A 25,008-nucleotide genomic window follows, 5' to 3' on the forward strand; every position below is an offset into this window, starting at 1 on the left:
CGCGTGCTGCCCCGGCCCCCGGGATCCCCGGTGACGTCACGCGGCACCGGCCGGGCCGCGCTGCGCAGGGACCGGAGCGGCGGGGGGAGGAGAGGGGCCGGTGCGGGGGGGGATGGGCAGAGGGGGGAACCCGTCCCGCTGCGGCACCGGCGGAGGGGGGGGTGGGCGGGGGGAAGGATCCCTGCCTGGGCCGGGGGTTCCCTGCCCGGGGGGAGCTCCCGGTGCGCTCGGAGGGGGGGTCCCCGCGGGGTCCCGGCGCAGTTCGGGGAGGGGGGGGGGGTGGGGGTGTCTCTCCGTCCCGGTCCCCGGTCCCGTCCCGCGCGGCGCGTACCTGGGCCCGGCGGTGCCGCTGCCCGCCCGGCCCGGAGCGGTGCCGGTGCCGGTGCCGGTGGCGGAGCCGGGCGGCGGCGCAGGTGCTCCCGGCCCCGCGTGATGTCAGCGGCCGCCGCCGCCCCCTCCGCGCACGGGACGCGCCGCCATTTAAAGGGACCGCGGCCCTTCGCGGGCTTGGGGGGCACCCCCGGGCCGGGGTCGCGTCGCTGCTGCCCCAGGCTCCGTGCAGCCCTTTTTGGGGACACCCCCCCCACCCCAGGACCAACCCCCCCACCACCACCCCTCACTGTGGAGCCCCCCCCGGAGAGGGTCTCGGCTCAGCGCGGCCCCGGGGAGGGGGTCGGTGCCCCCGGGGCAGGGCGCGGCCGGTGCTGCAGCCCCCGGCAGGGGAGGAGGAGGAGAGGGGGGGCCGGGCCGGCGCGGCCCCCCGGGACCCCGCGGACAAAGCAGCAGCTGGCGGCTCTTTGTGCCGTGAAATGGTGGAACCGGCTGGGGGGGGGGGGGGAAGAGAGGGGGGAACGCGGCCCAGGGACCAGCCTCCATCCCCAGCCACCCCCCACCCTGATAGTAGGCCCCCCCCAGGGTCCCCCAGCGTCAGCCCCTTCACCCCCCCAAGTCCTTGGGGCAGCCCCAGCATCAGCCCCCAGCCCCCCTGTGCCGGAGGTAGGGGGGCTTACAGGGTCCCCAACAAAGAGCTGCAGCCCTCAGGACCCTTTTAACTGATGTTTTATTGGAAACGTTAAATACTGGGGGGAGTCTGGCCCCAGGGCAGGGCCGGGGGGGGGGGCCCAGGGCCCCTCCTCACGCGTGCTCTTCAGCCAGCTTCTCCGCCTTGGCCACTGCCTCCTCGATGGGCCCCACCATGTAGAAGGCCTGTTCTGGGAGGTGGTCGTATTCACCTGGGGAGGGGGGAGAGGCTGCATCAGCTGGTGGACTGAGGAGGGGGTGTCCAGGCTCCCCCCGAGCCCAGAGCTGCATCCCCCACCCCACCACAGGGCCTGTCTCACCTGCCAGGATCTGCTTGAAGCCCTTGATGGTCTCCTTCAGCGGCACCAGCTTGCCCATGTGGCCAGTGAAGACCTCGGCCACCTGGAAGGGCTGTGACAAGAAGCGCTGGATCTTGCGTGCCCGAGCCACCGTCAGCTTGTCCTCCTCAGACAGCTCGTCCATGCCCAGGATGGCGATGATGTCCTGCAGGGACTTGTAGTCCTGGGAGGAAGAGGAGGAAGGGGGTGAGCAGCCAGCACCAGGCTTCATGTTTCCCCCCCCCAACAACACCCCCAGTGTCCCCCATGGTGGGGAAGAAGGGGAGGGGCTGCCCCAACCCCCTGACCTGCAGGATCTTCTGCACGCCACGGGCCACGTCGTAGTGCTCGGGGCCCACGATGTTGGGGTCCATGATACGGGAGGTGGAGTCCAGCGGGTCCACGGCCGGGTAGATGCCCAGCTCGGCGATGGCGCGCGACAGCACCGTGGTGGCGTCCAAGTGGGCGAAGGTGGTGGCGGGCGCGGGGTCGGTCAAGTCATCGGCCGGCACGTAGATGGCCTGGGGAGGTGGGAGGGGACGGTGGGACTGAGGTGGGCACAGCGGCCACCCCGGCGCGGCGCGGCCGGCCCTGCCCTCACCTGCACCGAGGTGATGGAGCCCTTGCGCGTGGTGGTGATCCTCTCCTGCATGGTGCCCATGTCGGTGGCCAGCGTGGGCTGGTAGCCCACAGCTGAGGGGATTCTGCCCAGCAGAGCCGACACCTGCGAGGGAACAGCGGCCCTGAGAGGCTGCGGGGTGGTGCGGGGCCAGGCCGTGCTCCGCGCCGGCACCCGGCACGCCGGCAGCCCCGTGCCCAGCACCCACCTCGGAGCCGGCCTGGGTGAAGCGGAAGATGTTGTCGATGAAGAGCAGCACGTCCTGACCCTCCTGGTCCCTGAAGTATTCGGCCACCGTCAAGCCTGTCAGAGCCACTCTGGCGCGGGCGCCCGGGGGCTCGTTCATCTGCCCGTAGACCAGAGCGACCTGCGGGCCAGAGCTGGGTGTGAGCACAACACCAGCGTGCCACACACCCCCCCTGGACTCCCCCCTGGCCCCCCCCAGGGGAGGCAGCACACCTTGGACGTGGTGTCTTTCAGGTTGATGACTCCAGACTCGATCATCTCGTGGTACAAGTCGTTCCCCTCGCGGGTTCGCTCCCCCACGCCCGCAAACACCGAGTAACCACCGTGGGCTTTGGCCACGTTGTTGATCAGCTCCATGATCAGCACAGTCTTGCCCACACCAGCACCTCCAAACAAACCTGGGAGGGGGGGGGAACAGGAATCCCACTCAATCCCAAGGCAATCCAGCTGCTCCTGGTGCCTCCCTCCATCCCTGTTCCTCCTCAGAAGGTTAAACGTTGCTTCAGCGAGCTCAGAAGAACGAAAGTCAAAGGGTTGCTCATCAGTGAAGGAAACATCTGGGGCAGGATCGGTCCCAAGCCTTGGCACCACTCAGCAGGGCCAGTGGGGTGCCCCCCTCCCCAGACACCCCCTGTTCTGCCGGGGACAACGTACCGATCTTGCCGCCCTTGGCGTAGGGAGCCAGCAGATCCACCACCTTGATCCCCGTCACCAGGATCTCCTGTTCCACGCTCATCTCCACGAACTCTGGGGCTTCCGCGTGGATGGCAGCAAACCTGCAAGATGGGAGAGAATCAGAGCTGAGTGAGACAGGGGGGTGCAGAGCTGGCTCACGACCCGGGGCGCTGGCACAGCGGGGGTGTGTCTGTCCCCGGTCCCACCCGCGTCCCCCTCCAGACCACGCGCCCTCGGAGCCCCGGCCAGCCCCAGTTCTCCCAGCACCGCTCACTGTTTGGTTGTGATGGGGCCCCTCTCGTCGATGGGCTCCCCGATGACGTTCATGATCCTGCCCAGCGTCTCGGGGCCGACGGGGATGCGGATGGGTGCGCCCGAGTCCAGCACCTTCTGGCCCCTCACCAGCCCTTCCGTGCCGTCCATGGCGATGGTGCGCACCGTGTTCTCCCCTGCCAAGGCCCAAGGGCAGCGTCACTGGCAGTGCCCTCGAGCTGACCCTGGGGACAGCTGCCAGGGGCTTCCCCAAGGCCTGGAGAAGAGCAGCAGGACCCAGGAACAACATATCACAGAGCAAAACCCAGCCCAGACCACGCTGGAACCACAGCCCGGTGGTTTGGAACCCTCCAGCAGCCATCCCTCTCCCCCTCAGATCGAAATCCGTTGCTTCAGCAAGCTCAGGAGAACGAAAGTCACGGCAACATCATCACAGGAGGACCCCTCCCCACCCTCTGCAGCCCTTCTGCAGCGCGCACCCTCACTCACCCAGGTGCTGAGCCACCTCCAGCACCAGCCGGGTCTCCCTGCCCTGCACCTCAAGGGCGTTCAGGATGGGCGGCAGCCCCTCGTCGAACTGAACATCCACCACGGCCCCGATGACGGCCACGATGCGGCCGGTGGTGGAGCCGGCCTTGGCGGCGGGGGCTGCCTGCGCCGCATAGTCCCGTCCTGGGGGAGGAGAGGGATGGGTCAAAGTCAAGGTCGGATGGGGAAAGGGCAGCCCCGGGCCCCGCCTGCCCTCGGGGGTGCAGAGTTTGGGCTCCCCTGCAGTGGCCGGGACCCTTGAAACCCCTCCCCGGTGTCCTGGAGACCCTGCAACCTGCCGGTGCAGCCGTGAGCCCCCCCGGTCCCTCTACCACACCCGGTCCCTGCACCCCCTCCCGGTCCCTGTACCCCCACCCCGGTGCAGCCGTGAGCCCCCAGTCCCTGCACCCCCCCGGTGCAACCGTGAGCTCCCCCGGTCCCTGCACCCCCCCCGGTCCCCGTGCCCCCTCATTGCAGCCGTGAGCCCCCCGGTCCCTGCACCCCCCCCCGGTCCCTGTACCACCCCCAGTCCCTGCACCCTTCCCCGGTGCAGCCGTGAGCCCCCCCCGGTCCCTGCACCCCCCCGTGCAGCCGTGAGCCCCCCAGGTCCCTGCACACCCCCCCCCGGTGCAGCCATGAGCCCCCCCGGTCCCTGCCCTCCCCCTGTTGCAGCCGTGAGGCCCCAGTCCCTGCACCCCCCCCCGGTGCAACCATGAGCCCCCCCAGTCCCTGCCCCCCCCCGCACGCTTCCCCCCGCGGGGCCCTTGCCCGGCCGCTCCCCCCGCGGCCCGTCCCCGTCCCCTCACACCGCCGGGCCCGGCCCGGCCCAGCCCCTCGCTCACGGGCCCCGCGCAGGCCGCAAGGTGACCCCGAGGCCGCCCCCCGCCTCCCCAACTCACGCGTCCCCGCGGCGGAGGCCGGTCCGGCCCCGCGGGCGAGCAGCAGGGGCAGGAGGTGCTGCTGGCGCTGCCCGGCCCCGCGGGGCAGCAACGGGCGGGCGGCGGCGGCGGCGGCGGCGGCGGCCGACCAGCGACCCGCGAGCCCCAACATGGCGGCGCCGACTGAGCCCCCGCGCCCCGCCCGCCACACACGGCCCCCGGGAGGCGGGACTTGGGCCTTACGTCACCCGCCGGCCTCGCGCGCCCATTGGGCGCCGCTCCTTCCGCAGTCCCCTTTTCATTGGCTGGAGCCGCCGAGGCGCTCGCTTGTAGCCCCTGGCGGCGATTGGGCGGCGGGGCTGTCCGTCGCGCAAGGCTGTGAACCGATAGGGCGGTAGCGAGCGGAAGGGGCGGGGCTCGGAGCGGTGCGAAGGGGAAGCGGAGGCGCACATGGTTCGCGCTTGCCCTTGGGCCGGGCGCCGTGACCGCGGCAGCCGCCGCCCCCCCATCCCCGTCCCCGTCTCCCCCCCGTTCCCCTCCCGTTCGGCGCGGCAAGGCACGGGGCGCAGGCGGAAGGAGAGCCAGGGAGTCTTCAACAGTTTATTAGAAAGAATGTAGACATTAAAAAAATCCCCGCCGCTCTGACCGGGGCCCGGAGGAGCCGCCCCGCGCCCGGCCCCGCTCGCACCGGGGGGGAGCTCCGAGCGCACGGACCCACAAGCAACAACGTACAGCCCCTCTCCGAGCCCCAACCCCCGCCCCCTTCGCCCCAACGCGCAGCCCAGTGAAGCTGTGGGGAGGAAAGGGAGGGGTGGGCAGCGGGGACCGGGCTGCAGCCCCCCCCCCCCCTCCTCCCCTCCCCTTCCCCACGGTGCCCCGGGGGTCTCACACAGAACGGGGCGGGGTGGGGGAGAGGGAAATCAGCCGGTTTTTGTCTTTTCTCAAAACAAAACTTTAGCAGAACGGGGCTGGAGAGGCAGCAGCGGCGCCTGCGGAGGGCTGGGAGCCAACGCCATCCCCCTTGGCTCAGCCCCTTTTGTTCCCGGTACAAACGTTTAACGATCACAACCGCCAAGAAAAACCGAGGGGAGGGGTCGGGGGAGGGGAGAAGAACAACAATAAACTGCTCAATTAGCGCTTGGTGGAGATTAGGAGGGGGGTCGCCCATGGTTAATTACAGCGGCGAGGAGGCAAGGAGGCTCTGTAAACTTTATTGCGGCTGCGCTGGATTGATCGCCTACACCTCAGCGGGTGGGGGTGGGGGCTGGGGGAGGGGGGAGGGGAGGAGGGTGGTTTTGGAAGTCTGGAGAACGGTTCATGCAGAACGTTATTGCCTCTCGTGGCTGGAGCCCGCCCCGTGCGATGGGACACAACCTACCATCAGTGGAGCCATTTCAAATGGACTGAGAATGGGTTAAAGGATGCAGGATCTCCCTTTAGGGCTATCAACTCAGGAATTCTTATCTCAATTATGAAATGTTGTGATGAATTCTTTCCCCAAACCCTGAAGACGACAGTTTTCCTTACTCCAGATCTGGCATTTCTAGAGAGAAGAGGAAAAAAGAAGAGAGAGAGAGAGACAGAGAAGAGCAGCGTTACCAGGTGGGTTGTGCTCGCTGGGGGTTGATTCTTGTTTAGAATCAGGCTTGGTCTGGCAGGAGGGGTGGAAACATGATCATCCCTGGGATGAGGGCACAGCCTACAGCCTCCTGAGGAGGTTTGTGTGTGGGCAACACAGGAGCTGCTCAAGGAGAATCAGTGTCTGTGTGTGGCTGGGACCAGCAGCACACAGAGCACGTGTGCTGCTCTCTGAGCTGGGCAAGGCTCAAGGGGTGTTGCTGCTCCCCAAGGCTCAAGGGGTGTTGCTGCTCCTCAAGGGGTGTTTCACCCTCAGTGGGACCCCATCACCTCACACCACTCAGGCAAAGCACCAGCACCAGCTCAGAGCCAGGACTCAGCCAGTGATGACACTGACCGTGTGCTGGAGGCTCCCACATCACCCCCCACATCACCCCCCAGGAGCAACCAACTTACTTTCATCATCACTGTCTGGTGAGTCCTGGAAAGAAGGAGAAACATTAAACTGGAGCAGACTGGGCTTGAAGGCACCTTCCCCACCCCGTTCTGCCACCAGCTGAAGCTGGTGCTGAGGAGGGAGCAGAGTACTTACATCATCTGCCCCATCTACTTCTGGCAAGTCTACGTCGTCATCCCCACCCATGTTGTTCATCATCTGCTCCAGAGAGATAACGAGCTCATTAGTGGGGGGGTGAAGCCACCCCCACTCCCAGGAGCTGGGGGGGTGTTGGGGAAGCCTAAAAGTGCCTTAAAATAGCTGCAACCAGCAGCACCAGTTGTCAGGGCCAAGGTGGCTGCACCCGGAAAAGGGGATTCCAGTTGAGTGCCCAGCAAGCAAACCTGTGTCAGACTGGGACCAGTAGGGCTGGGGAGGGGATTGTGCCCCTGGACTGGGCACTGGGGAGGCTGCAGCTGGAGTGCTGGGCCCAGTTCTGGGCTCCTCACTCCAAGAAGGACATTGGGGTCCTGGGGTGAGTGCAGAGAAGGGCAACCAGGCTGGGGAAGGGGCTGGAGGGTGAATCCTCTGAGGAGCAGCTGAGGGAGCTGGGGGTGTTGAGCCTGGAGAAGAGGAGGCTGAGGGGAGACCTTCTCCCCACCTCCCCTGTCCTGCCAGGAGGGTGCAGAGAGGTGGGCGATGGTCTCTTCAGCCAGGGGACAGGGGATGGGACAAGGGGCAATGGGCTCAAGCTGCCCCAGGGCAGGGGCAGAGCAGGGGGGAGGGGAAAGTTCTTCCCTGGAGGAGTTGTGGGGATGGGGAACAGGGACCTGGAGCAGGGTCAGGGCTGAGTCCCCACCCCTGGGTGTGTTTAAAAACAGGGTAGATGAGGTGCCCAGGGAGATGGTTTGGCACAGGACAGCAATGGTTGGGCTTGATGATCTTTAAAGGTCTTTTCCAATCTTGTGATTCTGTGATTCAACCCAACCAGTGCACCCAGTTAGTGCCTACAACTAGGGAGAGGTCCATTCCATACGGGACAGCACAAAGTGGTCACCTCACCACCACAGCCCAGCCCAGCCCAGCCACAGGCCTGCAGGGCCCAGGAACACACTAGGAGGAGGAAGGGTGAGGAAGACTCTGCCCCCTACAGCTCGTGGCCCCTGCTCAGCTCCAGGATGGAAACCCCAAGCTCTGGGCACTCCCCCTACCTCAGAGAAGCGATCGAAATTGGACATGTCTTCATCAGAATCATCCTCCCAGTCTTTCCAGTTGTTGAAGTCCACGCTGAGCCAGTTGAGCTGCACATCAAGACCAGAAGGTGTTTAAAAACCAACCCAGTAACGAGCTGTTACCACGAGGGGAAGGTTAACCAGACCAGTGACCCCAGTAACTGCCACACAACCCAAACAGGACCCCAACAAGCCTCAAAGGAGGGCAGGGCAGGGGCCAGCCCAGAGCCCACACCCACCTTCGCCCGCTCTTTCGTTAGCCGTGGCCATGCCTGGCCAGACTCTCCTTTTCGTAAACAGCACAAGATGGATCTGTCTGTTCTTTTATGCTTTGATTCCTGCAAGAGAGCAAAGAGCCATCAGGGGCTGCAAACATCAGGGTTTCTTTCTGTGGAGAAAGTCCTGGGGGGGTGACAGGGTGGCCACGAGCCAGCAGTGTGCCCTGGGGGCTGAGAGAGACAAGGGGATCCTGGGGACATCAGGAGGAGTGTGGGCAGCAGGTGACAGGAGGGGATCCTCCCCCTCTGCTCTGCCCTGCTCAGGCCCCGCTGGAGTGTTGTGTCCAGGTCTGGGCTCCCTGGGATCAAAGGGACAGGGATCTGCTGGAGAGAGGCCAGAGGAGGGACAGGGAGATGCTGAAGGGGCTGGAGCATCTCCCCTGTGAGGAAAGGCTGAGGGAGCTGGGGCTGTTCAGCCTGGGGAGGAGAGACTGAGAGGGGATCTGATCACTGGGGATCAATAGCTGAAGGGTGGGACCCAGGGGCCATGGGCAGCCTCTGCTCAGTGTCTGTGGGGACAGGACAAGGGGCAATGGGCTCAGGCTGGAGCACAGGGAGTTCCCCACCAATCTGGGGAAGAACTTCTTCCCAGTGAGGGTGAGGGAGCCCTGGGCCAGGCTGCCCAGGGGGTGTGGAGTCTCCTCCTCTGGAGAGATTCCAGCTAGATGCTGACCTGTGCGACCTGTCCTAGGGACCCTGCTTTGGCAGGGGGTTGGACCTGATGATCTCTGGGGGTCCCTTTCCACCCCTGTGATTCTGTGAACCACTTGCATTCCTCAGCTGTCTCCAGCTGGTGACTTATTCTTTTGTCCTGAGAAGCACCATCCAGAGCAGCACACTCAGACCAGAGTTAAACATGCTCCTGTGGTGGAAGGATTTGCCCCCAAGGCTGGACACAGCCTTGGGAAGGGACAGCACCACTCAGGACACCCTCAGGGAGTTGAGAGGATACTCACATTTGGATCAATATTATTAAAAAGGTCGATTTCATTTAAGTGTTTAAAGTTATCACTTCCTCCAAGACAACTGTGAAGAGAAGGAAACACAAACAAAGCCACTGGAGTTGAGCAGGAAACATACAGAGCAGCCCCTGTTCATTAAGAGAACCTGGGGAGCCTTCAGGGGGGGTCCCCCCCCTGCTTTGCTGAGGTACCTACCTGAAGGTGAGTTTGGATTTTTCAAAATTTACATTAACATCTTTGCTGTCCTCCACACAGAACTCGATGAAGACGTAGTCCCGTCGGTCGTACCACTTCGCAGAAGCAGGCTGCCTGTGGAGAGCCAGGAGAAACCTCAAATCAAGGGCTGGAGGCTTCCCCAGCACTGAAAACCAAGGGTTAAAACTCACCCTTCCACCCTTTCCTCCTGATTGAGCTGAAATAGTAACAATTTAGACTTCTCCCTGCTCTCAGAAGCCCTGGTACTAACATCTTATCCATCATTCAGGGGCTCCAGGCTGAGCAGAGACCCAAAGGGTGAGAGAGACAATGCACTGGAGGTGTAACCCCCCCAAGAAGCTCGTGCTGGTGTTCCCCAAAGCAGCTGTCACACCCTTGGTGACCAAAACAAACCATGCAGCAAGTGGAAGTGATGGCAAACTTCTCCTGAAGAGCTACTACAGAGCAGGGCAACGCTCCTGCCACCACAAACAGCCTCACAGATACACATCCTGCAGCCTCCTGCCACCCCAAAGCACCCCACAGCTTCTGGGGATGCTGCCACTAGGAAGAGGTTGTTTCCTGGGAGAAAGGCCTTGAGAAGTCAGCACAGGAGCTGAAGAATCACCCCCTGGCTTCTTGCTGCACAGCTCCACGCCCGGCCTTCAGCTCCCACACGCTCTGGCATCCTCCTGGCAACCAGCACAACAAGCAACAGCCTGTCCAGGGCACCCAAAACACCGCAGGATCCCTCAGCAGCTCCGGGGTGTTGGGGGTTCCACAGCCAGAGGTCACCTCTGCTGCTCCAGCGTGGCCATTCCCAGGGGGCTGGGGCACAGGGGACCCCACGGAGTCCCCACCACTTTGGGTTATTCCCCTGGCAACCCAGGCCAAGCCCACAGCTGCCCGTTCAGGGTGTTCCAGGGGAAGCCAAGGGCTGCCCAGCGCTGTTGCTAAGGCACAGAGAGCCCCAGCCTTCCTCTCCCTATCTCCTCTCTTCTGGAGGGGCAGGACCACACTGGGATGTCACCCCACACACACTGCAGAGATCCAGACTGAAGTGAAGTGCCCTGAGCAGAAGGAACAGCCCCATTCCCTGGTGTTTGTTCCCCCTACACTGACCCAGGAGGCTCAAGCCCACAAGGACAGAACAAAAGCTCACAGTCCTGCTCTCTGGAACACTCTCTGAGCAGTACAACACAATGAACCCAAGGAGGGCAATTCACTTCCCCCAACACTTACAAAGGGGATGGTCACTAAACCCTCCGAACAGGCTCTGAGTCACCTCAGCACCAAGAGGTTCAGTTCTCAATGCTGAACTGTGATGTGGTCAGTGAAGCTGCACCAGCCCCCAAAGAAGCCTCATTCCCTCACCCCATGGCTCCTCCTGTCCTGCTCCCAACACAACTGGGCTCATAACTGAGCTGGGACTCCCTGGTTCAGCCCCGAGCTCCCTGGGTGCTTCCCATCCCTGGCAGCTCCACTGTGGCAGTGGAAGGGGCCCCCCCACCTCCTCTCCCAGCAGCAGCCCCCACAGTAACCACAGGAGACGCCTGAGCAGTGGCTGGTAACAGAACTTTGAGCTTCCAAGAGCACAAAACCCAGGCAGTGTCTGGGCAGGACCTTTAGTTTCAGGCACAACAACATCCCAGGGGGTGAAACCCACCCCTGTCACTTTCAGCAGGGGTTTCAGGAAGCACCAGGCACCTCACTCAGCAACAGGGCAGGAATCTCCCCACTTAGGGTATTTTTAATTCTTTCTTGGACAGGAGTTTCCTCTTTAATAAGGAATGAAAGACTCCAGGAGGAGGAGGAGGAGGAGGAGGAGGAGGAGGAGGAGGAGGAGGAGGAGGAGGAATGACCTGCTCTGCTGCCTCTGCGTTCGGGCACCGTGGAGCAGCCACTTCTCACTGCTGAAGATGAAAACCCCACTGCCTGGAGCTCTGGGCTCAAGCCCTGGAGCTCTGGGCTCAGCCAGGCTGCTACCAGAACAGGAATCTCAGTGTCCCTGGGCAGGGTGATGCAGGGCCTCCTGCTGAATAGTGTTTCCAGCATCAATGGAGATATCTCCAGCCTTCCCAGGGAGCCGCAGCCTCCGTCCCTCAGTCTGGCAGCGCTGGCCTGGCCGTGACCTCGGTACTTCTGCCAAGATTGGGGGTTCTGAGCCGCCTCTTCACCCACTTCCAGAAGTCTCAGCAAACCATCCTAGAGCTGAAGGCGACTCTCACACCTCCAGGCTACAGAGAGGAGCGAGAGAGCCCAACAGACACCTTCCAGGACACCAAGGGCTCCCCAGGGACTTCACTCCCACCCTGAGCACGCCTCCTGGAATTGAAGCCATGCCTGAATGCCTCCCAATCCTTTCTATCTGCCATTCCAATCTCTCCTCCTCCCAAAGGGAGGACAGACACCTTCCTGAAGCTCCAGTCTCAAACCAGTAACACAGGCTACGCCGGAACTGGTGAGCAGGAAGTCACCAGTAACCTGCACCGGGGTGCAGCGTGCACGTGCTCTGAGCACTTCAGAGACGGTTCCCCTCCACCCACACCAGTTTGGGGTTCTCTCAGAGGCACCAAGAAGCCCCCACAGCCGCTCAGGGTGCCCGAAGTTTGCCTCTCACTCAACCAAAGCCATCGCTGAGCCTCAGGTCAGCACCCTGAGCCTGAGCACGTGCGGCGGCTGCGCCCCATCCTCGCCTCCTCAGGGGACTCCGGCTTCTTGGGAACACAGAGGTCTCTCCAAACACGCTGTGTGCTGTCCAGCTGTCAGCCCTGCCAGCCTGGGAGCTGCCCAGGGAACCCAGCAGCCCTGCTGCACAGCAGGGAAGGATCCCTCCTGCTGGATCTTGAGGCACATGGGGGCTTCCTCAGCGGCCGTGGCCACCGCTCGCCTGCATCTCACCACCCCTCCTCTCCTTGTCGCCCTGCTCAGGAGGCAGCCGTGACAGGAGGACTGGAGAACAGCTTCTAGAAGCTTCATTCCCCACTGATGGGCGGCGTGTGGGCTCAGCTCCACCCGAGAGACCTCGCTGCTCCGCTGCCAGCTGCCCACAGCGCCAGGAGCCAGGGCTCTGGCGTGGCTGCCCCCACCTCCAGCTCCACCACAGGCACAGAAGCAGCTTCTGACACGCTGGACTCACAAGCTGACCCCCCAAAAATCCTTCTCCTGGGGGCTCCATGAGACTCAAAGAAGTTTCCACACCTGGCCACGTGCTCCCTGCTCCCTCAGCCACTCCACAGGCAGTGCTGACTGGAAGCCCAGCTTTGTTTCCTGGGAAGCACCCTGACAATTCCTACACCTGCTGATCCAGATTTCCACCCCCAGAGAGCAGCGAGAAACCTGTTCTACATAATTAGTTTTACTTTCCTTTACGTGCCCTGGAAAGGCTGGCTAAGTTGGTTTTTCATTTTAATTAACCCTCCCCTAGTTTCAGGCCGTGGAGATCTTAAAGGGGCTCTGTTCACACCCTGGTTTCGTGGTGCCTTTTAGAGAGATTAAATGAAAGAGCTGCCAAGTTTATTACAACAACCCTCTCTCTTTGGGTCACAGTGACCTGAAGCAGCCTCACTCTTCAGAGTTTCAGAATAAAGGGAGAGGGGGGGGGCAAGAAACAACCACTCCATCGGCTGCTGCATCGAGTTTCCTCCATCCTCACGATGGATCAACCCTTCTGACAAAGGAAGGGCTCAGAAAAGCCCTACCACCTTCAGCCTTTTAAGCCAAATCCATGGAAATCCAGGCTGTTAGCACGTAAGGCTGCCTGCAGCCTCCTCCAGCAGCCGGGTTTGGCTGCACACACCTCCCCTTCCTGGGAAGGTTCAGGCTGACCGTGAGGAACAGGCTGGTTTTGGGTCAGCGAAGCAGCCTCGGTAGAATTACAATGGAGGCAGCTAATGAGGGCTCAACCAGCACAGCACGAGCCCTCCCGGAGCACCGAGGCTCTTCAGAGAGCCGGTTTCACACCGGGGACCGCTCGGGTCACGCCAGGAGATGAAACCCACCCGCTCCCCTCCGGCGGGGCTGCGCTGGGGGCAGGAAGGGGCCGGGGGCTGCCCGCTGCCCCCCTCCCCCGGGAGCTGGGAAGGATCCCGTGGGGGCTCCGCGCTCGCACGGAGCTTTTCGCCACCCTTATTTATGGCGTGGCCAAGCGAAAGCTGAGGGACAGCTTAAGAAATCCCGGGCAGCCCCGGCGCTACGGGCGGTAGAACGTCTTATTTACCGCCCGCAGCTTGAGGCGCTCCCGGGAAACGCTCGGTACCCCCGTTCCCCTGCCCCCCCCCCCCCCATCCCCCCCCGCCCTCCCTCCATCCCCCGGCCCTGCCCGCCGAGGGACGGGCCCCGGCAGGGCCGCCCCGCCTCAGCCCCATTCATTTCCCGCACGGCCCGGTGCGGGGCGGGAGGAGGCCGGGCCCCGGGGCGGAAACGGGCGAACCGGCGCTGATTCAGGCGCCGAGCCGGGGCGCTCCCTCCGCTCCCGCCCTGCCCGCCGCGGGCACCTCACGCATCCTCCACCCCCCCCCCCCACCAACCCCCACCCGAACCCCCGGGACAGGCGGCAACCGGGCCCGAGGCCTGAAGGCGCCGCCTGGCCCCGCGGGAACAGGCCGGCCAAGGTCACCACGCGGGCCGGCGGCGGCGGGAACCCGCTCCCCGCTCCCTCAGGCCGCTTCCCGCCGCCTCCCGGGACAGCGTCCTCCGGTGGCCGGAGCCCGGCAGGACCAGGCCGGGCCGGGCCGGGCCGGGCCAGGCCGCATCCCCCCCCCCCATCCCCCCCCCTCATCCCTCAACCCGCCCGCTCCCCACCCCCGGGGCCTCACATGGCGAACGGCGGCGGCTCCGGCTGGCGCTGCTCGGGGGGGGACGGGGGAGGGGGCGGCCCGGCTGCGGGTCCGGCTCTGGGCGGGTGGTGTTGGCGGTGGCGGCGCGGGCAGGGCCGTGGCTCCGGCGGCGGGCTCGGGGCTCGGGGCTCGGCCTCGCTTCCCACAATGCGCCGCGCGCGCGCTCGGGAACGGCGGCGCCCAGCGCTGGTGACGCAGCAAAATACCCGCCGCGCTGCCTCCCGCCGCCGCCGCTGCGCATGCGCGGGCCCCGCGCGGGGGGCCTGTGGCGCGCGGAGCCACCCCCTCCCAGCCCCGCCCGCCCCCGGCCCCGCCCGCGCCCCGCCCTCCCCGCGCGCGCGCGCCCGCTCCCTCCTGCCTTCTAGCAGCTTCTCGCCGCGCAGGCGCGGTACGATCGCAACGCCCCTCCCCTACACCTGGGGCGGGGTTTGAGGTTGCCGTGGAGACGGGGCAGCCCCCGCAGGCGGCGGCGGGGCCGGGCTGGGGCTGGGCCCGGGCCTGGGCCATAGAATCAGAGAATCCCGGACTGGGCTGGGCTGGGAGGGACCCCAAGGGTCCCAGAGCTCCAACCCCCTGCCACAGGCAGGGACACCAACCTCCAGGCCTGGAGCTACACAAGGTTGCCCAGGGCCCCAGCCAACCTGGACCTGAACACCCCCAGGGATGGGGCACCCCCCCGTCCCTTGGCGAGCCCAGGGCAGCTCCTCACCCTCATGGTGGGAGCGCAGCGCCTTGTCCTGCCATTGCCCCGTCACACAAGGAAACCACCACTGGCTGGCAGAGAGGTGCCTGTTTTCCAGGCCTTTGGTGGGACCCTTTGGTGGGCAGATGCTGGGACTCCCCGTCCTGGTCCCGCCTTGGACCCTCCGTCCTGTACAGAGGGACGTGGCCTGGGCTGAGTCCAGGGCTCACAGCCAGCAGACCTTGGGGACAGGAAGGAAATGAGGGGAAACGAGGGACTGGGCAGGTGTTCTTCCGCCGGGGTGGGACAGGACAGGGTATCAGGGCTGAGATCTTCATGGGAGGAAGGCTCCACCCTGGGGCCTCGGCTGTGGGCAGAGTCAGCAGGGAGCACAGAGTGTTTCACCAACAATAAGCCACAACTTTTATTAATTGATAGAAATAGTACAAATTTTAAATTTAGTTGCATTTTTACTCTTCTCTGAATACACCAAAAAAGGCTCCTCCCCTCTGGCAGCTACATCGTCAACTCCTGCAGAGAGAAAGAGGTGTTGGAAGAGGCCTTGGCAGAGCCGCAGAGCCCCGCGGGGCCCTGGTGTCAGGGCTGCGGGGAACCACGGCCCCCAGGGCTGCCCCATTCTCCCTCCTCCCTGGGCACTGCACTCACCATTATAGCATTTACAATATCGTTACTGTTGTTCTTCAGCGCACGGACTGCCTTCGCCCGGGACACGTTCGCCTGCGACATCACCAGCTCGATGTCTTTCACCTCGACGCCGGTTTCGTCAACCTATGAGAAGAGGAAGAGCCCAGGATTCAGGCCAGCCCGATGCACAGTTTGCTCTGTGTGTGGGCAGAGGAAAATGGGATCAGGGCAGCTCCCTCTTGGGCCACGCAGATGGAAGCTGGGAGGTAAATTCCTCAGCAGCACCCAGGATCCAATCCTCTGGAGGCAGCACCCTCCACCATCATTGAAAGAACATGGATGAGGTTAAGAAAACATCAGGGTTTTCTTTCCAGACACTTCCAGGCTGTGTTCATGCAACAGGCTCAGGTCTCCTGTGCTGCACCCAGCCCCGCAGAGCCGGGGTGGGAAGGTGTAGGTACCTCTTCTTCCTCGCTCTCCTCCTGCACGGTGGGGGTCTGTGTGTTTTCCTGGATGTTTGAAACGGCTTCTCCTTGTACTTTGAACTTTTCAGCAGCTGCCAGCTGGGCCTGCTGGGACAGGTCTTCGATCTGGAGGAGGGAAGAAACGTTGGGTGAGATGCCAGTACAAAGGCTCCCCGAGCTACGGCAGCGCCAGCATGTCCAGCAGCTCTGCCACACAACCCAGCCATGGAGCCGGCTCTCAGCGTGGACCCCAGCGCTTGGTGACATCCCTTGGGGATTGGGGGGGGACACAGCAGCTGGGACTTGCCAGCAGCAGCCAGCACGGCCAGGGGCACCCACAGTTAAGCAGCCACCAAGCACAACATGGTCAGCTCACCTTGGCTTCACCGAAGACGATGTAGGTGTCTGAGGCCGGGCTCTTGTAGACGTCTGGCTTTGTGATGACGAAGAGGATGTTCTTGGATTTGCGGATGGTGACTCTGGTTACCCCTGTGACCTGGCGAAGGCCCAGTTTGGACATTGCCTGAAAAAGCCAAGAGGAAGGTTAAGTGAAGGGAGAAGTTACCCAGACAGCCCAGGCTGTGAGGGTGTGTCTGCTCAGACTGGGTTGGGTTGGGAGGGACCCCAAGGGTCCCAGAGTTCCAACCCCCTGCCACAGGCAGGGACACCAACCTCCAGGCCTGGAGCTACACTGGCCAGGCCTGGAGCTACACTGGCCCTGGTTGCTCAGGGCCCCATCCAACCTGGCCTTGAACACCCCCAGGGATGGGGCACCCACCCCTTCTCTGGGCAGCCTGTTCCAGCAACGATCAGTGAGTGCACACAGGCAACACCCCACATTTTACAGCTGTAGAGAAGCGCTCCAGGGCCACAGCATCACCCCAAGCCCGACACCCCCTTCCTGGGGCTGCACAGGGGTTGAGGGAGGAGCTGCAGCCCTGCAGGCTGGGGTACCACAACCCTGCAGCTCAGCTTTCTGCTGGCAGGCAGGTTTGGTCCATCCCCACCCTGCCTCACCTTCCGTGCTTTCTTTTCACTCCGGCTCTGTTTTGCTTTGCTTACAGGTTCTTCATCTATTTCGGCTGCTGCTGCAAGCTGCGAGGAGAGAGAACGAGAGGGAGCCCTGAGAATCCTGAGGTGGTGGCTGGCACCAGGAGGGATCCTGCTCTGCTACAGCTGAGCACAGGGACACCCTGGAGCGCATCGCTGCCCTACCTGTGCCTGCTGTGTCGTGGCCTGTGTGGAATCTTGCTCTTCAAGCTCTGGTACGGATTCATCACTGTCAGACTCTGTTCCAGACCCTACAGACACAAACACACGTCACTCCTTCCAGCTCAGGTCGGTCGTGGTGACACAGTGAGATCAAAGAGCTGTACTGCTTGGGCACAGCCTTTGCTGCTGGGGTCTGGGTGCAGCGTGTGGTGGAAGGAGCTCTCTCCACAACCCCAAACGCTGTCAGTGGTGGTGGCAGCACTGTGGGTGCCTGGAGGCTCCCTGCAGAACACCACGGCCTCGGGAAGCAGCCCCAGCCTGGCCTGTGGCCCCAGATTTGCGGCCAGATGCTGATCAGTGTGTCAGCCTGGCTGGAGGAGCAGCACAGGGCAGCCTGGCTCAGACAGGGGCTCCCTTGGTTCCCCCTTGAACCGGGAAGCAGCGATGCTGGGGCTGTGGGAGCTCAGACACACGGCACAGAGGAGAGACCCAATTCACCAGGCCCTGGGGCTGCTACCCTGTTCCGTGTCACCACTACAGGGGATGATTCCCAGGTACCTTGAACACCCCACTCAGGGAACAGCATCTTTGGGTGCTCAGGTTGGCCCCTGCTCAAGGTCCTGAGAGCTGCCAGAGCCAGGGTGGCTCAGCAGGCTGCCAAATCCTGTGCCACTGCTGCAGCACCCCCATCAGCTTGCGAACCACAGCAGGAGCCAAGAAGCACAGCCCGGTGTCTCCAGCCTCAGAGGAGGCCAGAGAGTGACCACAACGCCCTCTCATGCAGCTGTTACCTGAATCCAGCCCCGTTTCCTTCTCTGGAAAGGGCCTCTGGGCCTGTGGCCACGCTGAGCACGCAGGAGCCCTTGGCAAAGCTCTCTGCAGGCTGTCAGGGTGTGCCCAGGGGATGCCAAGGGTTCAGCAGGCGAAGGAGCGTCCCCAGAGCGCGGGGACAGGCCTGCTCGGCCCCACCGCTGCACCCGCGGACAGACGGACGCGGGGCAGAACCACGGTGGATGCCAGACACACAGAGCAGGGTACAGACAGCTCCTCCCCGCAGCCAGCTCAGGCAGCAGTCGCAACGCACACACCACACCGTGCTCTGTGCCCGAGATCACACATTAGTGACACCGACGCGCTGGACCACGCTGAGCCCAGACCTGCCCCATCCCAGGGCGCTTCCCCTCCCCAGCCCCCAGTCCCCAGCCCCCAGCCCCCAGCTGCTGGGGCAGGCCCAGCTCAGCCTGGCATGGTTCAGGGCTGCCTCCAGCGTGGCTCTTCCACAGACCACTTGCCTAGTCAGACAACACCGAGTGACGTAGGGGCGTGCGGGGCCCGCCATGGGGTTAGTATCCAGTGGGCAGCCAGTGGCACTCCATGCACATGGCAAACCGAGGCGCGAAATACCCTTGTCATTCTTCAGGACAGGCTGCTTAGCAGGAGGAGCAGGGGCCTCGGCGGGGGCCACGGCTGCTCGGGGAGAGAGGTCCACCAGGATGGGCTGCACCGGCGGCTCGGCAGCGGGCAGCTCTGGGGGGATCAGAGGCGGCAGATCGTCGTCGTCGACCGCAGCGCTGACGGGGGCCGGGGCCTTCGAGGGGGAGGTGGGTGGGGGCTGGCGTGGGGCTGGTTTGGTGGCTTTATTGGAAGGGGTCTGCTTCTTTGCAGGAGGAGCAGTCGGCCCAGATGAGGAAGGTGGGGGGACACTACTGGCCGGGGCAGAGCCGGGAAGGGCGGCTTCTGGTTTCTGGGGAGCAGGGGTGGCTGACAGCTTTGGGGGGACACCAGGGACTCCTGGGGCTGGAGCTGCCACGCTCTTGGGAGCAGCTTTGGCTACCGGAGGCTCAGCAGGAGCCGATGCTGCTACAGGAGGGCTCTTGGGAGGAGCTTGGGCCGCAGCAGGGGTGGCTGGAGCTGGCAGAGCCACTGGCACGGGAGCAGCAGCGACAAGGCTGCTCTTGGCAGGCTTTGTGGCTGCAGGGGGGGCAGCTGGAGCTGGTGCTGGAGTAGCAGCTGGGGCAGAGGGAGCAGCAACAGGGCTCTTGGGAGCTGCTTTGGCTGCTGGGGGGGCAGCCGGAGCTGGAGGAGCAGCAACAGGGCTCTTGGGAGCCGCTTTGGCTGTAGCAGGGGCAGCTGGAGCTGGTGCTGGAGAAGCAACCGGGGCAGAGGGATCAGCAACAGGGCTCTTGGGAGCTGCTTTGGCTGCAGGGGGGGCAGCCGGGGCAGAGGGAGCAGCAACAGGGCTCTTGGGAGCCGCTTTGGCTGTAGCAGGGGCAGCTGGAGCTGGTGGGGCAGCTGGAGCTGGTGCTGGAGAAGGAACCGGGGCAGAGGGAACAGCAACAGGGCTCTTGGGAGCTGCTTTGGCTGCAGGGGGGGCTTGAGGAGCAGCAACAGGGCTCTTGGGAGCCGCTTTGGCTGTAGCGGGGGCAGCTGGAGCTGGTGGGGAAGTTGGAGCTGGTGCTGGAGAAGCAGCTGTAGCAGAGGGATCAGCAACAGGGCTCTTGGGAGCTGCTTTGGCTGCAGGGGGGGCAGCCGGGGCAGAGGGAGCAGCAACAGGGCTCTTGGGAGCTGCTTTGGCTGCAGGGGGGGCAGCTGGAGCTGGTGGAGCTGCCATCACTGGTGTGACTGGCAGGGAGCTGGCAGGGGCCAAGGGTGCAGCCGGGGTGGTCGTGGGGCTCACAGGAGTCTCTTTGGCTGTGGGAGGTACAGCCGGAGCTGGTGGAGCTGCTGCTGCAGCGCTGGCAGAGGGAGCAGACAGGGCAGGTACAGGGCTCGGGGGAGCCACCTCGGCCACAGGAGGGGTGGCTGGAGCTGCCATGGCTGGTGTGACAGGTGGGGAGCTGGCAGGGGCAGAGGATGCCAATGGGAGGGTGGTGGGGCTCACCGGAGCCCCTTTGGCTGCAGCAGGGGCAGCCGGAGCTGGTGGAGCTGGTGTGGCAGGGGCCAAGGGAGCAGCAACAGGGCTCTTGGGAGCTGCTTTGGCTGCAGGGGGGGCAGCTGGAGCTGGTGTGGCAGCAGGAGCTGGTGCTGGAGGAGCAGCTGGGGCAGCAACAGGGCTCTTGGGAGCTGCTTTGGCTGCAGGGGGGGCAGCTGGAGCTGGTGTGGCAGGGGCCAAGGGAGCAGCAACAGGGCTCTTGGGAGCTGCTTTGGCTGCGGGAGGAGCAGCTGGAGCTGGTGGCGCTGCTGGAGCTGGTGTGGCAGCCGGAGCTGGTGCTGGAGGAGCAGCTGGGGCAGCAACAGGGCTCTTGGGAGCCCCTTTGGCTGCGGGAGGAGCAGCTGGAGCTGGTGGAGCAGGGGCTGAGGGTGGCTGTGGAGCAGTGACTGGGCTCACAGGTGCTGCTTTGGCTGCGGGAGGGGCGGCTGGAGCTGCCATCACCGGTGGGACAGGAGCGGAGCTGGCAGGGGCCAGGGGGGCCGCAGGCACCGGAGCTGCTGGAGCAGAGACAGGGCTCGCTGGAGCTGCTTTGGCCAAAGCAGCTGTGGCCACTTCTGGTGCAGCACCGGGAGCTGCTGCTGCTGGTGGCCCTGGGGGAGATGTGGAGGCTCCTGGAGAGAGTTTGGACAGAGCAGGAGTGGCAGGAGCTGGCCGAGGGTCTGGGCTCCCCGGAGGTGTCCGGGCCACAGAGGGAGGGACTGGGTGTCCCACAGCTGGGGCCACTGGGACAGGGCCCACAGGACTGGTCTTGGCAACAGGAGCAACTGGAACCAGTGGGGAGACTGGAGCGCCGGGGGCTGGGCCCTGAAGGGGACTCCCAGGGGACTTCCCAGCTGGCACCAGAGGGGCAGAGGGTGACAACGGGGCTATGGGGGCAGCCAGGAAGACAGGAGGAGAGATGGCACCAGCCAGGGACAGGCCCTGGGGAGGGGTGGGGGGGACCAGGGGTGAGTCAGGGGCTGGGGCCTGTGGAGGGGCCAGAGCAGAAGGCAGCAGGGCAGAGGCAGGGCTGCCGAGAGACACCGGTGCTGCCGGTGCCAGGGCAGGGCAGAGGGGAGCTGCTGCAGGAAGAGCAGGAGCACCGGGGCTCTGGGGACAAGCCGCAGCCTTGGGGGGCACAGGGGGAGCTGGCAGGAGAGGGGGGGCAGCCTGGGGGGGAGATATCCCAAGGGAAGGGGACAGTGGGAGCACAGCTGGGGCTGCTCCTGGGCTGCAGGGAGGAGCAGGGGCTGTGGGGGCTGCAGGGGGGGCAGCTTTCACAGGAGGGGGAAGCGCTGCTGGGGGAGAACCAGGGCTCACAGCCGGGGCCAGGGGAGCCACTGTCACCGCGGCAAGACCAGCAGCCAGAGCAGGAGACACTGGGGCCGGCAGTCCTGGAGACACTGGGCTAACTGGAACAGGCCCTGGAGATCCTGGGGCTGCCAAACCTGCCGGGGACTGCGGAGCTGGAGGAAGGGAAGGGGAAACTGGGACCTGTGGAGCTGCGGGAGGGAGCTGGGGGGGAATGGAGAACACGGGGATTGCCATGGCTGGAACCACAGCGGGGGACACGGGGGGTGGGGGGCCCGAGGGGGCCGGGCTGGGCGGCTCCGCTGGGAGAGCCTGGCCAGCTGGGCCCGGAGATGGAGTCAGAGGTGGGGAATGAGCAGCATGAGGAGCAGCTGAAGGAGAGAAACAGAGTGAGGAGATGAGATGGGAGAGACAGAGGGCAGGCCAGGAGAAGGCACCCTGCCCAGAGCCCCCAGCCCCTGCCTTCCCCCCCCAAAACCTTCCTGCCCGGCTTCTAGAGCCGCAGCCGAACGCCTGCCTGAGCTGCAGCTCCAGCACAGACCACGGCGTCCCTCTGCCTCTAGCAACCAGCACTGGTTTTACTGTGAGCCAGAGGGTGGGCACAATGACAGAGGGAAAACCCAGTGCCAGGGTCAGCAATGCCCCCCCAAGGTCAGCAATGCCCCCCCAGGGTCAGCAATGCCACCCCCAATGTCCCCCGTTACAGAGCTGCTGCAGACCAAACCCCGGCACAGCAGGAGGGGACACCTCAAATGCCAGGAAGCCGCAGCGTGCCAGGCATGGGCCAGGCTTCTTGCACCCAAAGGGGTGTCACGACCTTCACGGGGCCCTGAAGGGCCTGGTCAGACCCTCAGCGCTGCTCCCGAGCCTGGGGAATCACATCCGGGCTGGTGGGAGCTGGGGGGTGACAAGGACCCACCCAAGGAACAGTCACATCTAACGCGTGGAGCTGCTCCAGGAAAGCCCCGGGGGACGCAGAGGGGTGACACGGGTGGGCCCCCCAATCCTGGCTCCCATGCAGTGACCTGCTCTCCCCTGTGCAAGCTGTTAGGGTTAATGTAACTGCACCCCCCCCAGAACAGCAAACTCTGGTTAATGAGGCACACGGGGTGTTAACGAGGAGGGTCCGGAGTACCTGGCGCTGCCACAGAGGCAGTAACAGGGGCTGCAGGAGGGAGGGTGCCTGGAGCTGAACGGGCAAGAATAAGAGTTCATTAAGAGGAGTCCCATCAACCACGAGCACTCGGGAGCCGGTGCCAGGAGCCTGGCCACTGGGAACGCTGTTTGGCACTGGGAAGGGCTCAGGGAAGAGGCAGGGCAAGGAGCAGCGCTGGTCTGACCAGTATAACCAGCACGGCTGCGGTGGGGAGAGCAGGACCAGCCCAGCCACATGCCCAGCCTCAGCGTGTCCTGGCACGTCTGCTGGGAGTGATGCTGGAGCTGGGCCAGCAGTTGGGGTCACAGGGACCCCGTGGCATCCAGGGAGCCACAGGTCTCCTCCTCCTGCTTCCAGGAGCCACTGGCTCCCACAGCCACAGCCAGCTCTGAGCTGGGGCTCCCGGAGAGTTCACCCCACGTTAAGGGGTGATCAGACCAACTGGGTTTGAAACCAACCTGGCTGCCCCTACCTGAGAGCTGCTGCTCCGTGCTGCCCAACCTCAGGGGCTTTCCACACACCTGCTGACCTCTGACCTCGACCTCTGACGAACGTGACAAACATCAAAGGAACCTGACTGACACCTCCCACCCGTGGGGTGATTATCAGCACCCTGCCAGCACCCCCAGCCCCTCTCATCTTGACAGGTCCCACAACAGCCGGCTCAGCGGAGAGGGGATACAACCACCACACACAGGATGCACCCACCCGACAGCTCCAGCGAGCTGCCCAGGGCACAGCCCCAGAGACACCCCCAGAGACCCTTCCCCACGCTCCCCAGGGCTGGGGGACCTGCTGCTGTAACAGCATTCAGTGCTCACAGTCAGGTTCTACCCACCCGGTGTGAGACTGAAGCACAGCAGAGCGTGGAGAGAACAGGTACAACCTGTCACCCAGAGAAGGAGAAGGGCTGTCCCAGGGAGGGGGACACACACACACACACACTAGGACGTGCCCCCACCGCAGGAATCCCAGCTACGCCTGGAGAGAGACCAGGAGCACGACAGCTCCCCAGCCCCGACGGCTGTTGCCCCACCAGCTGCTGGGGGCCACGTCCTGCCGGGAGCCCTGACCCCTCCTAAATCCAGCCCAGCCTTCGGACAGACCCCACCACGGCTCCCCCAGGCTGGGGGATGACACCTGGACGTGGGTCCCTGCAGCGTGTCCCCACGCCCCGGGGCAGAGCCGGGCAGGGAGGGAACGGGACAGCGCAACAGGCGTGGAGCCACCCACGCCCCCGACACGGAGCCACACACGCCCCCGACACGGAGCCCCACATGGAGCCCCATACGGGGCCACACACGCTCCCCACACGGAGCCCCACACGCCCCCGACACGGAGCCCCACACGCCCCCGACACGGAGCCCCACACGCCCCCGACACGGAGCCCCACACGCCCCCCACACGCTCCCGAGGCACGGAGCGCAGCAGACACGACACCGGAGGCTCCGAGCCGCAGGATTCGGTCCCATCTCCCACAGACGGCACCGGTGCCGCTCCGGCTGGGAGCCCACAGACCGCGCTCCGCACTCTGTGGGCCGCGCAAGGGTGCTCAGCAACCTCCCCCCCCCAACCCCCGAACCCCCTAAAAAGCCAACGGGCGCCCCGAGGCCGCGGGGAAGGTCGCGTCCCGCCCCAGCCCCATCCCGCTGCCGTCCCCGGGTCTCACCTGTCTCAGCCTGCGGCTGCGGCAGCTCCTGCTCCGTGGCCGGGACGGTTTCTGTAGCTTCGCCGGGCATTTCTGGGGAGAGGGAGAACCCCACAGGCCGGGCTCGCCGGGGCTCGGGACAGCCGAGGGCGGGCAGCGCTAACCCGGCCCTTCCCAAAGCCGCCCGGGACCGGCGGCTCCGCTCAGGCGGCTGGGCCGCCCGCTCCACACAGGGTACCCCGCGCCCGATCCCGCCGCCCGCGGCTGCCAACGGGGCTCCCCCCCTCCGGGTCTCAGAGCCGGGGCGTGTCTGTGTGTCCGTCCCGTCCGTCCCCCCCCCGCCCCGTCCCGGGGCCTGGGCCTGGGCCGCTCCTCTCCTCCCGCAGCCGGCGACCCCCCCTCCCGGTGCGCGGGGCCGTCCCCGCCGGCCTTCCCGCCCCTTCTCGACGCGACCGCGGCCCCAGAGACAGCTTCACCCGTTCCCCCGCCTCCCTCCTTCCCTCCCGGCCCCTCTCCCGGCGCGGCCGCGGCCCGCGGGAGGCGGATGGCGGCGGATGGCAACGGCGACCGGACTCACTGTGCGGGGAGCGGGGCCCAAGATGGCGGCGGAAAGAGACCGAGCGGCTGCGCTCGCCACTTCCGGCAGGGCGAGTACTTCCGGGGGTAAAGGGGCAGCACCCCCCCCCCCCCGCTCCGGGCCGTCCCACCGGCACCAGGCCCCGGCCCCGAACCGAACCGAACCGAGAGGCCGCGGACGTGGGGCTCGGCCCTGTGGCCGGGTCAAGACACAAACACACCCCACACACTTCCCAGAGGGGGCCACACGAACCCTGCACCCCCCCCTCCCCAGTCCCTGAGCTGCCCCCGTGGGTACCGGTACCGG

The 25,008-nt window shown here is 64.9% G+C and overlaps 3 protein-coding genes across 4 annotated transcripts; all 3 read right to left on the reverse strand.

Annotated features, from left to right (window-relative positions):
• Window positions 1-1,043: 1,043 nt before the first annotated feature.
• On the reverse strand, window positions 1,044-4,777 carry ATP5F1B (ATP synthase F1 subunit beta). Its single transcript, XM_084277343.1, has 10 exons — window positions 4,599-4,777; window positions 3,661-3,843; window positions 3,173-3,347; window positions 2,878-2,999; window positions 2,437-2,621; window positions 2,186-2,344; window positions 1,960-2,082; window positions 1,667-1,879; window positions 1,341-1,542; window positions 1,044-1,232 (listed from the first exon to the last, which is right to left on the reverse strand). Exons 1-10 carry the CDS (start codon window positions 4,747-4,749, stop codon window positions 1,135-1,137), a joined length of 1,611 nt encoding a protein of 536 aa, XP_084133469.1. The 5' UTR covers window positions 4,750-4,777; the 3' UTR covers window positions 1,044-1,134.
• Window positions 4,778-5,157: 380 nt separating this feature from the next.
• On the reverse strand, window positions 5,158-14,379 carry PTGES3 (prostaglandin E synthase 3). The gene is given in 9 exon segments (XM_084277363.1): window positions 5,158-6,120; window positions 6,612-6,636; window positions 6,748-6,810; window positions 7,803-7,892; window positions 8,063-8,161; window positions 9,058-9,127; window positions 9,259-9,372; window positions 14,076-14,136; window positions 14,139-14,379. Coding segments are annotated over 9 exon segments (741 nt in total). The 5' UTR covers window positions 14,338-14,379; the 3' UTR covers window positions 5,158-6,100.
• A 798-nt stretch (window positions 14,380-15,177) lies between these two features.
• NACA (nascent polypeptide associated complex subunit alpha) lies at window positions 15,178-24,743 on the reverse strand. Of its 2 annotated transcripts, XM_084277330.1 has the most exons (8): window positions 24,703-24,743; window positions 24,147-24,218; window positions 17,103-17,188; window positions 16,905-16,982; window positions 16,264-16,410; window positions 15,885-16,013; window positions 15,445-15,567; window positions 15,178-15,309 (listed from the first exon to the last, which is right to left on the reverse strand). In XM_084277330.1, the coding sequence occupies exons 2-8, from the start codon at window positions 24,214-24,216 to the stop codon at window positions 15,295-15,297; spliced, it is 648 nt and encodes a 215-aa protein (XP_084133456.1). In that variant the 5' UTR covers window positions 24,217-24,218; window positions 24,703-24,743; the 3' UTR covers window positions 15,178-15,294. The 2 variants fall into 2 exon arrangements, with proteins under 2 accessions (XP_084133456.1, XP_084133455.1); XM_084277329.1 differs by lacking the exons at window positions 24,147-24,218; window positions 24,703-24,743 and adding an exon at window positions 18,504-21,652.
• Between the last annotated feature and the right edge of the window lie 265 nt (window positions 24,744-25,008).

This window comes from Gallinula chloropus, assembly GCF_964237585.1.
Source record: "Gallinula chloropus genome assembly, chromosome: 31".
Taxonomy (NCBI): domain Eukaryota; kingdom Metazoa; phylum Chordata; class Aves; order Gruiformes; family Rallidae; genus Gallinula; species Gallinula chloropus.